The sequence below is a fragment of the Artemia sp. Qi Xiang Cuo genome, chromosome 14 (genome assembly GCF_049724085.1).
Source record: "Artemia sp. Qi Xiang Cuo chromosome 14, ASM4972408v1, whole genome shotgun sequence".
Lineage (NCBI taxonomy): Eukaryota > Metazoa > Arthropoda > Branchiopoda > Anostraca > Artemiidae > Artemia > Artemia sp. Qi Xiang Cuo.
Window position 1 is genome coordinate 54,271,479 of NC_142807.1, and position 14,796 is coordinate 54,286,274.

The window sequence follows — 14,796 nt, forward strand, 5'->3', positions numbered from 1 at the left end:
TCTATGACGACAATTTTGCTGATGATATAACCCTCCTATCTGATTTAAGAGAGGAACTACAGAATAATATAGCTATACTTTCCAGTATCACTGGGCAAGTTGGTCTGTCAATCAGTACACGGAAAACAAAAGTCATCTGAAACAGCATCAATACCCTACCTGCCCCACTGCTTAAAATCTGATCTGATGTACTAGAGGAGGTTGAAGAGTTCAAGTACCTTGGTAGTGTCATTAAGTATGATGGTAGCCTTGAGCAAGAAATTACCACATGGTTTACATGCACAGGAAGCGCCTTCAATAAACTAAGAAATGTGTGGAGGAATTCAGCATACTCCCTACAGCTCAAGCTCCAGCTTTTCAATAGTAACGTCCTCTTTGTACTAATGTACGGCTGTGAATCTTGGGCGCTGAATAAGCAGCTGCAAAAGCGAATCCAGGGTTTTGAAAACATCTGTCTTCTGTGTATCCTTGGTTTCCAGTGGACTGATAAGCCCACCAACGCCTCTATACGTGAAAATACAAAGCAGCCGCTCGTGATCGATAGAATTGTGACTAACCGATGGTGATATTGGGGTCACATGGTGCGGATGGGTGAGGGCCGCCTACCCCACGATGTGTGGTGTTGGGTTCCTTCTGGCATCAGAAGATGTGGGCAACAGACGACAACACTGGGAAAATGCCTTGAGAAGGCTGCACTTTTGAGATCGTTGCTTGAAGGACTTCAGTCAAAAGCACAAGAGAGATTGTCATAGAGAGACACTGTTGTCGCCTTATGCGGCAGCCGGCGTGGGAAGACCTAAGTTAATTTAAGTAAAGATAAACATTAACTCCATTCAGTATATTTTAAATTTGGAAAAATTTTACTTCATTTACCCCTGCGGACTCGAAATTCAGCATTAATCCGCAAATATAAAATAGACAACCCAGCAATAGATCCATTAAAATGTATTTTGAAACATAACCAGAAAATCAGTTTTTAGCCCCCCCCCCAACGCCCATTATTCCCCCAAACACATCAGATCAAAATTTTGAGGTAACCATTTTGTTCAGCATAGTGGATTTCCAGATAGAAAATATGTTTTTGGGGAGGACACTCCCCCACAACCCCCGGGGCAAGGGTTGTAAGTTATGCCCTGAGGGCATATAAGGTTTTTGTAGAACGTGTTGTCGCAGAAACTTCAAAAATGGCTCATTCGATTGGAAATTGAAATGGCTAATGCCCTTTTCAATAGTCGAAAGTGATTGGAAGGCAACTAACACCCCTTCCACGCCCACCATTTCTCCAAACACATCCAATAAAAATTTTGAGATAGCAAATTTGTCCCAAGATGGTCAAAGTTCAGGAAATTATACCTTTGAGCAGGACACTTCCCCCACAGTCTTCGGGGTAAGGGTTATAAGTTATGCCCTGGGGTCAGATAAGGTTTTTATAAAAAGCGTTGTCGTAGAACCACCATCTCCCGAAACAAATCCAATCAAAATTTTATGTTTTTGAGGAGGACACTCCCCCACAGTCTTCAGAGCAAGGGTTGTAAGTTATGCCCTGGGGTCATATAAGGTTTTTATAGAAGGCGTTGTCGTAGAAACTTCAAAAAAAGGCTCATTCGATTGGAAATTCAAAGGTCTACTGCCCTTTTTAATAGTCGAAAGTGATTGGAGGGCAACTAGCCCCCCCCCCCCACGCCCATCAAACCCCAAACACATCCAATCAAAATTTTGAGATAGCCATTTTGTTCAGCATAGTTGATTTCCATATAGAAAATATGTTTTTGGGGAGGACACTTCCCCACAACCCTCGGGGCAAGGGTTGTAAGTTATGCCCTGAGGGCATATAAGGTTTTTATAAAACGTGTTGTTGTAGAAACTTCAAAAAGGGCTCATTCGATTGAAAATTGAAAGGGCTAGTGCCCTTTTCAATAGTCAAAAGGCAAGGCAACTAGTCGAAAGTTGGAAGGCAACTAACACCCCTTCCATGCCCACCATGTCCCCAAACACATCCAATAAAAATTTTGAGATAGCCAATTTGTCCCACGATGGTCAAAGTTCAGGAAATTATACCTTCGAGCAGGACACTTCCCCCACAGTCTTCAGGGTAAGGGTTATAAGTTATGCCCTAGGGGCATATAAGGTTTTTATTGAAATCTTTGTTGTAGAAACTTGAAAAAGGGCTCATTTGATTTGAAATTCAAAGGAATAGTGCCCTTTTTCATAGTCGAAAGTGATTTGAGGGCAACTAACCCCCCTCTCACGCCTACCTTTTCCCAAAACACATCCAATCAAAATTTTTAGATAGTCATTCCATTCAACGTAGTTGAAAGTTTTGGAAATAAGGTCTTTATGGATGACAACCCCTCCCTCAACAGCCCTTAGAGCAAGGGTTGTAAGTTATGCCCTGGGGGCATACAGGGTTTTTATTGAAAGCGTTGTCAAAGAAACTTCAAAAGGGCTCATTCAATTGGAAATTGAAAGGGCTAGTGCCTTTTTTAATAGTTGAAAGTGATTGGATAGTGACTAACGCCCCTCTGACGCCCACCGTTTTCCCAAACACATCCAATCAAAATGATGAGATATCCATTTTGTTGAACGTTGTTGAAAGTTCTTTAGATTAGGTCTTTTAGGATGATAACCCCATCAGAGCCCTCAGTGCAAGGATTATAAGTTATGCCCTGAGGCATATAACGTTCATGTACAAAGTTTTTGTAAAAATCACTGGCAGCGCAATCACAGTACCCAAGTAAAGAATAATGTTGGCACAATGTATTTTTTTTTTTTTCATACTAGGGCACTTCGTATCGAAGGAGTTGACAAAGAAATTTCGAAAATGGCTCATTAAATTGGAAATTGGCTAGTGCCTTTATTAATAGTCGAAAGTGATTGGAGGGCAATTTGCCCCCCCCCCCCGCCCATCATTCCCCCAAAAACATCCAATTCAAATTTTGAGATAGCCATTTTGTTTAGCGTAGTTGATTTTCAGAGAGAAAATATGTTTTTGAGGAGGACACTCCCCCACAACCCTCACGGCAAGGGTTTTAAATTATGCCCTGGGGGCATATAAGAACGATGTTGGCACAATGTATTATTTATTATTTTTTTCCCTTTAGAGCAGGGCACTTCGTATCTAAGAAGTTGTCGTAGAAACTTCAAAACGGGCTCATTCAATAGGAAATTGGAGCGGTTTGTGCCCTTTTTAATAGTCGAAAGTGATTGGAAGGCAACTAACCCCCCTTCCACACCCACCATTTCCCGAAACACATCCAATCAAAATTTCGAGATAGCCATTTTGTTCAGCGTGGTTGATTTCCACATAGAAATTATGTTTTGAGGAGGAAAGTCCCCCACAGCCCTCAGGGCCAAGGTTGTAAGTTATGCCCTGGGGGCATATAAGGTTTTTTCTAGAAGGCGTTGTCGCAGAAACTTCAAAAAAGGTTCATCCGATTGGAAATTCAAAGGGCAAGTGCCCTTTTTAATAGTTGAAAGTAATTGCAGGGCAACTAACCCCCCTCTCACGCCCACCATTTCCCCAAACACATCTAATCAAAACTTTGAGGTAGCCATTTTATTCCACGTTGTTTTAAGTTATATAAATCAGGTCTTTGTGGATGACAACCCCCCCCCCCCCACAGCCCTCAGAGCAAGGGTTGCAAACTATGCCCAGGGGGCATATAAGGTTTGTGTAGAACACGTTGTCATAGAAACTTTAAAAAGGGCTCATTCGATTGGAAATTGAAATGGGTAGTGCCCTTTTTAATAATCGAAAGTGATTGGAAAGCGACTAACGCCCCTTCCATGCCCACCATTTCCCCAAACACATGCAATAAAAATTTTGAGATAGCCATTTTTGTTCCACGCAGTTCGAAGTTCAGGAAATTGTACCTTTGAGCACTACACTCCCCCCACAGTCTTCAGGGCAAGGGTTATAAGTTATGCCCTGGGGGCATATAAGGTTTTTATTGAAATCTTTGTCGTAGAAACTTGAAAAAGGGCTCATTCGATTGGAAATTCAAAGGGCTACTGCCCTTTTTAATAGTCCATAGTGATATGAGGGCCACTACCTCCCTCTCATGCCAATCATTTCCCCAACACATCCAATAAAAATATTTAAATAGACGATTTATTCAACGTAGTTGAAAGTTTTGGAAATTAGGTCTTTAAGGATGGCAACCCCCCCCCCCCCCACAGCTGTCAGGGCAAGGGTTGTGAGTTATGCCATGGGGGCATATAAAGTTTTTATTGAAAGCGTTGTCGTAGAAACTTCAAAAGGACCCATTCTATTGGAAATTGAAAGGGCTAGTGCCTTTTTAATAGTTGAAAGTGATTGGAGAGCGACTAACGCCCCTCTCACGCCCATCAATATCCCAAACACATCCAATCAACATTTTGAGATTCCATTTTGTTCAACGTAGTTGACATTTCTTGAAATTAGATCTTTTAGGATGATAACCCCCTCAGATCCCTCAGTGCAAGGGTTGTAAGTTATGCCCTGGGGGCATATAAAGTTTATGTAGAAAGTTTTTGTAGAAATTTCAAAAAGGGTTCATTTGATTGGAAATTGAAATTGCCGTTTTTAATAGTTGAAAGTGAGTGGAGAGTAATTGCCCCCCATCTTACGCCCACCGTTTCCCCAAAATCATTCAATCAAATTTTAGAGATATCCATTTTGTTCAACGTAGTTGAAAGTTCTGGAAATTATGTATTTTAGGATGACAAACCCCCCAGAGCCCCAAGGGCAAAGGTTGTAAGTTATGCCCTGGGGGCATATAAGGTTTTTATAGATAGAATTAAAGGGCTCATTCAATTGGAAATTGAGAGGGCTAGTGCCCTTTGTAATAGTCAAAAGTGATTGGAGGGTAACTCACCCCCCTCTCTTGCCCACCATTCCGATAGCTATTTTGTTCAACGGAGTAGAAAGTTCTGGAAATTAGGTCTTTGAGAATGACACCCCCCCCCCCAGCACTCAGGGCAAGGGTTGTAAGTTATGCCCTGGGGGTATATAAGATTTGTATGGAAACTTTTGTCATAGAAACTTCAAAAGGGCTAATTTGATTGGAAATTGAAAGAACTAGGGCCTCTTTTAATAATAGTTGCCATTTTGTTTAACATAGTTGAAAGTTCTGCAAATTAGGTCTTAGAGGATGACAACCACCCTAGCAGATCTTAGGGTAAGGGTTGTACTTTATGCGCTGGGGGCATCTAGGGTGTTTATAGAAAGCGTTCTCGTTTCAAAAAGGGCTCATTCGATTGGAAATCGAAAGGCCTAGTGTCCTTTTTAATAGTCAAAAGTGATTGGAAGGCTTCACATTTTTATAGTTAAGGGGGGGGGGTGTCATTCTCAAAGACCTAATTTCCAGAACTTTTAATAGTCAAAATTGATTGGAAGGCTTGACATTTTTATAGTAAAGGGGGGGGGGTGTCATTCTCAAAGACCCAATTTCCAGAACATTCTACTACATTGAACAAAATGGCTATCTGAAAATTTTGATTGGATGTGTGGAGGAATGGTGGGCATGAGAGGGGGGTTAGTTACCCTCCAATCACCCTTAAGGTATCCAAGCTATCAAAGAAAGTAAACAGATTTTTTTTGAAAAAATACAAATGAATGTGCATTGTCAGCTTAATAAACATATACTGATTATTAGTAACTAAAATGTTAATATTATTTGATTTATTAAAGTTTTAAAAGTAAAAACATTTATATTTTTTTCAGTAAAGGACAAATTATGTTCTGGCTTTGGGAAGACATATGGGTTTTGCGCCCAACTTATGTTAATTTATGCTCGTTTTGAGTTTGACTCCGTGATTTATTGTAATTTCTGATCGTTTTGGGTTTCATTTATTTATCGATGTTGATTTGTGGTAGTTTCACGGCTGGTAGATTATTTGATTGCATTTTTTGTTTAATGCAGTTCTTTACTTTTCTTTGAAAAACTTATTTTGTGGGAAAAGTTTTTTTAATTAATGTAGGCCTATGTAAAAGTTGTTCAGTGTTTTATAGATGATCTTTATTAATTGTTCTGATAAACAGTGTGATATTTTCTTTTTTTTCGTATTCCCTTTTTTGTCCTTTTCTCTATTTTATACTCCATCTTTGTGTACTTTTTTTTGTATAGTCTGACAGGTTGGCAATAAATAAATAAATAATTTCCACAAACACTGAAGGTCCAATTAATGTACATAACTGACCAAAGGTGCAGTAAAGTTAATGTAATTTTTTCTTATTCAATCACTAAGTTTGATTTGTCCAAGCTGGATTCATTCTTTATTGAAACTAATCTTTTCAAACTGTATATTGTATGCTATCAGAGATGTATACTGGCCCCTCTCTTACTGTATTTTGTGGGAAGAGGTTGACTGGGAGTGTGTTCAGGCCCTAAAATACACCAGTTGACTTTAATAACTACAGTCAAAGTCAATTTTAGATCTGACAAGATTTGAACATCTAAACTTCACTTCTTTGCCAGTCGGACAAAATTTTTGAAAATTTGCGTGCCAGAGCTGAAAATTGTAAGGAGAGCTTTAATGGAACACTTTGAGAACACATTTATCAAAATTAAAAGTCAGACTCCGACATCTTTAGGGTATCAGAGACATTATTAAAGATTTTCTTTTGGATTTTTTAAAATCATTAAGTTTTTAGGGCAGTGGCACATTTTTGTCAGTGTCGTCACATTGAACCATGAAAATAAATAAGCAAAACTTTCATGGTTCAATAAATAAGCAAATAATAAAATAAAATTAGATAATAAAATAAAAAATAATAAAAAATAAAATAATAATAAAATATAATAAAATAAATTAGTTAAATTTGGTAATGCTTTTTGTCCATTAAAACTTAAACATAACCAATCTGTTGCTTCCCAAATGCAACTACACCTTTAAAGGAACGCTACATTTTCATAAGCTTTTGCTGGTGTTTGTTTGTAGCTCATATTTGCTGATTTTTCACCCATGTTTCTTTTTTTAATTTGGTACCTGCTGCTACCAAAAGCTGTATAATTGTGTATAGAGGTCTTTTTTCATGAAAATTGAATTCCCAGTTTTTCCTAATTAAAATATATATATATATATATATATGGTCATATGGTTCCCATTTAACCAGTTCAAACAGTTAGATCTCATTTTCACTGTCTTTGGTACTTCAAGTGGCTGCGTGCTGACTCTAATAAGTGACAGGAGTTATGAAAAGTCATCTAGAGTTTGAGGGTGAAGAATTGAGAGTAGCTGTGACTAAGGAAGGCAAAACATGTGAAGTTAACTGTAATTAAACTATAGTCATCTAAAGTCCAAGGTCTGGACACACTGAATAATTTTTTTCTAAATGGGTTTTGTAACACACAAAAAAAAAATCTGATTATAGACCATAATTTTTCCAGGAGTAGGTCACTCAGATCAATTTTTACAAAGAAAATCCCCCTTTCCTTGGTGTAGGAGCATGTAGGATACCCATCTCTAGTTAAAATGATTCTTCTGTCTAATCTTCTATGTCGGAATATGTCTTTACAGTCTAGTTTGTGGTGATGCAGAAGGTAACTTCAAGACACTGTTTCAGCGTGTTTCAAAGGTCAATACTGCAACTGGACCTTATGATGCCCTCTTCTGTGTTGGTGAGTTCTTTGGAGAAGATCAAAGTCAATGGGATTATTTACGTTCTGGAAATATCAAGAGTAAGCTGCTGTCATATCTGTCCTTTTTTTCAATTTTTTTTTTGTATTTTTCTCTATTTATTTTCAATCTATTCTCCAGTTAGTTGAAAGGCTTTGAATAAATTAAATGACTTAATGAGAAAAAGATAAATGCTGCAAATAACATCCTAAAGTAGATTTTAGGTACTTGTTGGAATGACCATATATGAAACAATAAACTGAAAAAAAAATTGGTTCAATCCCACTTTCTAGTGCTATACCGTAGTGAATATGAATAAAAGATTTAGATGGTTACACATTCTTTCATGGTTGAAAGATAATCTGCTTGTAAAAGTAACTTAGTCTAGGACTAAGCCTTTTCAATAACGTGATGGAAATGAATTCGATGCACCAGCAAAACAATTAGAAATTGCGCACAGCCTAGAAATTTGTTTTATATTAGTTAAAGATGCTTTTAAAACTGTTGGATACTTTGCTGCAAACAAGTACTTTCAAACACAGGCAAAACCACGGAATAACAGCCTTCACAATTATTCATAAAAATGAAAAACTAAACCAGTGCTAAAAAAAAATGTATATATGAAAGAAAAACTAACATATCAAACCAAAAACCAGCTTGAAAAAAGAAGGAAAAAAATGCTTTGGATCTTATAAGGTGGCCTTTTTTTCTTTTATTTCTCTGAAAATTTTGAGATCTAAGAAATACTGTATATTGCTGCCATCTACTTCTACAAGCCATTTTTGTTTATGATTAGGGTTGAGTTTAATCATATATTTTCTGTGTTTGTGATTGAGGCGAAGGAGTGGTATTACATGTGTTGCCTAAATTTTAATGGCTCTTCCATTGCTAAATTGCTGTCATTTTAAAATTTTCAAGGGGTTGAAAGCATTAGGGGACAAAAAAAGATCAAATAGAGACTGCTAAAAACGAGGTGAGTCCTAATTCGGTGAAAAATGAGGCAAGTAGTGATTCGGTACAAAGGTTGGCTAGAAAAAATGGGCCCATAGTCCTGTCTGTCTAGCATGGTTCTCTATCAGCTTTTTAGCATCAAGGTACATGTGTTACAGATTGTTTTAGGCAGAATCACATTCATATTTTCGATGTGTAATTGGAGGTACAAATGTGGGCCTGTGGCCCACTCCAAAACCTCCCTCTGCTCCTCATTCCTTACTTTAAAAAAAAGAAAAATGTATGCATTACACCTTGTGTGAAACAGAATTATGTAAGAATTTTTAATTAGTATTATCAGGTGCACAAAGTTGACATTCTCAACACATCCCCTCCCCTCCCAACGTTTTTTTTGAAGATATATAGGTATAGTGCGCCTTTTTAAAAGCAAAATCGTATAAAGATTTTAGATCTGTGTTATTGAATGCGAAACTAGGGTCCCTGACCACTGCAACACCCACTTGTCCCTCCCATCGCCAATTTCTCAGCAGAAACGTGCAAATAATTCACCTTGTTATAAGCGCAATCATCTGAGAATTTTACATATGCATGATAAGGATCACAAAAAGAGCCTTCGGCCCCTCCAAGACAACAAAATTAAAAGATCTAAAAATATTTTAGATCTTTATTAATGGATGCAAAACTAGGGTCCCTGACCCTGCTAATAACCACCTGCCCTTCCCACTGCCAACTTCTCAGTGGAAATGTACACATAATACCCCTTGTTTGAAGCGCAATTATCTACGAATTTTATATATGTATGATAAGGGTCACAAATAAAGCCTTTGGCCTATCCAAGACAACGAAAGAAAAAAAGACTTGTCAGATTGACTCGTGCATGAAAAAAAGAAACTTGTGCATGAAAGATAATAAAAGATCTGAAGCCAAGCTTGACAACTATGACAAAAAATAAGAGAACTAATTAGCCAGAAAACAGGTCTAAGAATAGCAAAAATACTTGGAAAAGAGAAAGATGATCCAAACATTTTACCTCTATCAAATGAATCTTGTTCAGCACAAGTGAGAACCAGTAACAAAAAATTGTAACAAAAACAGAAGAAGGTGACAAAACCAGGTAAACCAAAAAAAGAAGAAAATTCGAAGTAATTAGAATCCAAGAGTATGGATCAATTGTACTGTAATTACTCCTGCCAAATTGTGGTAGTAGTCTAATAAAGAGTAGAATTTATCATACCTCTGTCGAATTTTCCTCTTTTTTTCAAACATCTAGAAAATCTTAGCGATTTTCGGTAGAAAATTCTTAAAGTATCTTCTTTCCTTGCCGAGAAATGAATTGGGAATCCGGTAGATCATCCGAAAAATCAGTACGGGTAGAAAAACTGCCTCTGTCATATTAGGAAAGTAACTGAACGCGGATATCAGGTAGGGTAAAAAGACAAAAAGAGTCTTACATATATTAAAATAACGAAGAGAAAAAGTTAAAATAGTCATTATTTGCCTTGTTGTTAATTTTATGCTTTAATAGTAGACAACTGACTTGGGTTTAATTTTATTTTACTCAATGTTTGTTTGCTTTTACCTGTTGTGCTCTTAGTGTATATTAATGGACTTATCACTTTCAGCTGCAATTGATGCATCTGAAGATGTACAAAATTTCATGACAGTATGGAAATGTAAAAATTATAGCATAGTACATGGAAATTAGCTTAGGTGTAAATATATACCTCTGACTTAAAACCAAAAATCTTGAAATTCTTTTTTTTTTCTTTTTAGTTACTGTACCAACCTATATTCTTGGACCTTTAAAGGCTGAGATGAAAACTTATTTCCCTGACATCAAGGGCTGTGAGCTGATGAAAAATATGATATATCTAGGTAAGAATAATCTAATTTGTATCTGAGAAAGTCTTAAAATTATCCTGGGTGTGAAATTTTTCAAATAATTCTTCCGTGGTAAAAAGGTGTGCTTTAATTATATTGTTTTTTGCCGATTTTTGCAACTCAGTCATATTATTGCTTATTTCTGTAGGGAGAAGTAGCCCTGCCTTTTTAAAAGTGGGATAACTAGTGCTGTGACTTAAGTATGCTGATCAACAAATATAAGACATAAATTTCTGGAGAAAAGAATGCTTTTTCTTTTGAAAACCTGATTGGTTCTTTTGTAAAACATTTAAGCCAGCAAAACGAACAAGAAGTTTTTAGTGACAACATTTGTTGCAAGTAAAGTCTCTGTTTCTCAATGCTCAATTATTTTCAATTATATGTTGCTTTATTAGGATGATCGTATTATTTTAAGTTATATTATCTTACTGTTATATTAATCATTATGTAATCATGTATTAATTATGTATCATATTAAAATTATTATCTTGTTTAAAGATTATTTTAAAATTTTGCTTTATTAGAACTATATTTAGAAATGAAAGATCTAAAGTCCAACTGGCCAGCCATGACAAAAACGAAGAGAGAGAGAGAGAGAGAGAGAGAGAGAGAGAGAGAGAGATAGAGAGAGAGAGAGAGAGAGAGAGAGAGAGAGAGAGAGAGAGAGAGAGAGAGAGAGAGAGAGAGAGAGAGAGAGAGAGAGAGAGAGTGAAATCTCGCGATGAAGAAAACAGATTGGACTATGGCCAGTCGAAGGAAAAGACAAAACTAAAACGACGCGGATATTTTACCTGTATGAAACAAGGCCTGCATTTTGTATTTTATTTATATTATATAAATAATTTTATTTATATTTATATTATATAATTTTGCCTGTATTTTATTTGTATCCAGTCACTAGTTTTCTCATTGCAGCAACTCTATTTAGCTTCTGTGGGGCTCAGTCACAGTAGCGACAATTGTATATAGAGATATTTGCTGTTTTTATTTCTTGGTTTTGGATTTTATATGATTTTAGGTTATTTCAGTTTGATCTTTGGTTTCTTAGCGTTGAAGACGCCTTATTTCATACAGGCAAAATATCCGTGTCATTTTAGTTTTGTCTTTTCCTTCGACTGGCATTAGTCCCATTTGTTTTCTTTATCGCGAGATTTCTTTCTCTCTGTTTTTACATTTAGAAATATTTATGATAATATTTTGTCTCTAAGAGAAATCGAACCAAAAGCAACTTATTTTGCAATTGCTTATTGTAGATGGGTATAATGACTTTATCTGCTCACAGGTAAGGGTAGGAAAATCCCAAAGAAGATTTGTCTGAAAAAGAACTTGATAAACTTAAGCTTAAACACACGTTTTGGTGGCTTCAGAGAGCCCCTTCCTCTGCTCCAGAAATGCTCCCTCTGCTGTGAACGTTGCACGTGTGCAACTACTATCGCAAATGAAAATTATTTAAGAATACAAAGTAAACATTATATTTTTTTTATGTAAGTCAATGAAGATAAAAAGGAAAGAAGTAAATTGCAAAGACTTTGACGAAGCCTGCCGCCAATTTTAAACGAAACAAATACTTTTAAGGAAAGAAAAGCAAGACATACAAAAAATAAGAAAAAAGAAGGCCACAAAGACAAAAGAATATACATTCATGTATAAAAATAATAAAGAGAAAATAAAATTGAAAGTTTACTTTTGAAACTCGTCAGTTGTAATTTAGTTACTTGTTTGCTCTAAGGTGACATGGTGACTTCATATCATGTGACGAGCCTCGACGTCGGCTGACCGTCACAAAGACAAAGGGCCCATGATGAAATACTCCCAGGAGACTAGCCGTCGAGAATTTGACTGAACAGTGAAGTTTTACGTCCTTTTTGTCAGCGAGCTTGTCAATCGAAGCGGGTGACACTACATGAAAGTCCTAAAGCAGCCAAATTGCTCAAATGATAGTTTCTCTGAACTGATTTTTAGCGTATTCCTAGCAGATAGGCTAGAATATTTTTTGGGACTGCTCCCTCCTGAACTTCAAAAAGAAGTTTCGACTGCCCTTTCCTGAACTTTAAAGTAAGCTTCACTGAAACTGATTTTTTTTTTTTCGTCACAAAAATACGAGAAATTAAATGTTTTTTTTAGATTTAAGCATGTGTCAGTTTTTAGTTTTCTGTCATTTATTCGGTTCTCTTATCGAAGCTCTACAAGTTATGGCAAGACCATCAGTTCTAAATATTTGGCCACACAAAGAAAATAAATTTATAATGGTTGATGTAGGGCGTTTAATCTTAAAAAACGACCTAGAACCAACCACCCATCCACCCCCTGAAGGTTCCAGAGTTAGCCCTAATATATATGTAAACTAAAAGAAATAAAAGTTAGGTTTTTCTAAGGTTTACGAGATAGTAGGTGTCCGCTTTTAGTTTTCTGTCATTTATTCGGTTCTCTTATCTAAGCTCTACACGTTATGGAAAGACCATCAGTTCTAAATATTTGGCCACACAAAGAAAATAAATTTATAATGGTTGATGTAGGGCGTTTAATCTAAAAAAACGACCTAGACCCAACCACCCATCCACCCCCTGAAGGTTCCAGAGTTAGCCCTAATATATATGTAAACTAAAAGAAATAAAAGTTAGGTTTTTCTAAGGTTTACGAGATAGTAGGTGTCCGCTTTTAGTTTTCTGTCATTTATTCGGTGCTCTTATCGAAGCTCTACAAGTTGTGGCACGACCGCCCAATCAGTTCTAAATATTTGGCCACACAAATAAAATAAATTTATAATGGTTGATGTAGGGCGTTTAATCTAAAAAAACGACCTAGATCCAACCACCCATCCACCCCCTGAAGGTTCCAGAGTTAGCCCTAATATATATGAAAACTAAAAGAAATAAAAGTTAGGTTTTTCTAAGGTTTACGAGATAGTAGGAGTCCGCTTTTAGTTTTCTGTCATTTATTCAGTTCTCTTATCGAAGCTCTACAAGTTGTGGCACGATCGCCCAATTAGTTCTAAATATTTGGCCACACAAAGAAAATAAATTTATAATGGTTGATGTAGGGCGTTTAATCTGAAAAAACGACCTAGACCCAACCACCCATCCACCCCCTGAAGGTTCAAGAGTTAGCCCTAATATATATGTAAACTAAAAGAAATAAAAGTTAGGTTTTTCTAAGGTTTACGAGATAGTAGGTGTCCGCTTTTAGTTTTCTGTCATTTATTCGGTCCTCTTATGAAAGCTCTACAAGTTGTGGCACGACCGCCCAATCAGTTCTAAATATTTGGCCACACAAAGAAAATAAATTTATAATGGTTGATGTAGGGCGTTTAATCTGAAAAAACGACCTAGATCCAACCACCCATCCACCCCCTGAAGGTTCCAGAGTTAGCCCTAATATATATTAAAACAAAAAAAAATAAAAGTTAGGTTTTTTTAAGGTTTACGAGAAAGTAGGTGTCCGCTTTCAGTTTTCTGTCATTTATTCGGTTCTCTTATCGAAGCTCTACAAGTTGTGGCAAGACTGCCCAATCAGTTCTAAATATCTGGCCACACAAAGAAAATAAATTTATAATGGTTTATGTAGGGCGTTTAATCTGAAAAAAACGACCTAGACCCAACCACCCATCCACCCCCTGAAGATTCCAGAGTTAGCCCTAATATATATAAAAACTAAAAGAAATAAAAGTTAGGTTTTTTTAAGGTTTACGAGAAAGTAGGTGTCCGCTTTCAGTTTTCTGTCATTTATTCGGTTCTCTTATCGAAGCTCTACAAGTTGTGGCAAGACTGCCCAATCAGTTCTAAATATCTGGCCACACAAAGAAAATAAATTTATAATGGTTGATGTAGGGTCATCCACTAAAGTAGGGTATATTCCTAAATAGTAGAAAGGTCGCTGTGAATAACTTGGATTTTAAAAATTTTGTTTACTAGTTTTGTTTTACTTTTTTTAGTTTCTTCCTTTGCTTACTACCAAAGATCTTTCATTTTCTTTTTGGATTTATCTTTCTTTTGAATAATGTTTGTTTTCAGGTTAATTTTTTTTTCTTTTAACGAAAGAAGTCCCCATTCGACTCTAAGGGCCGGGCGTTTATGCATGTGCGGTTTTCCTTAATACCAGTTTCTGAAGTATCCCATTCGTGGACTGTTTATTAAAAAACATTTATGTAGCTTTTTTTTATTATTAATTCAAATGTAAACTAGAACATATATTCTATATTACTTGGAGGTCGAGAGGAGAGGGAGGTCTCTCTATATTCTTAATTGCTGTTATTTTATACTTAGGTATTTCCATCCACTCTCTTTTGTTCTCTTTTACCCTTACTTTATGTTTGTTTCTTCTCTTCTTCTTTTTATGCATTTCGAAATCACATTTTATTTATGTATT

General features: G+C 36.3%; 1 protein-coding gene across 1 annotated transcript in view; it reads left to right on the plus strand.

Annotated features, from left to right (window-relative positions):
* The window catches only part of LOC148944632 (pre-mRNA splicing factor cwf19l1-like), a 75,517-nt gene that overhangs the window by 12,923 nt on the left and 47,798 nt on the right, over window positions 1-14,796 (plus strand). The window contains exons 2-3 of the mRNA XM_089100550.1: window positions 7,501-7,661; window positions 10,324-10,425. Coding sequence (XP_088956676.1) covers window positions 7,501-7,661; window positions 10,324-10,425 — 263 coding nt within the window. The remainder of the gene's footprint in view (window positions 1-7,500; window positions 7,662-10,323; window positions 10,426-14,796) is intronic.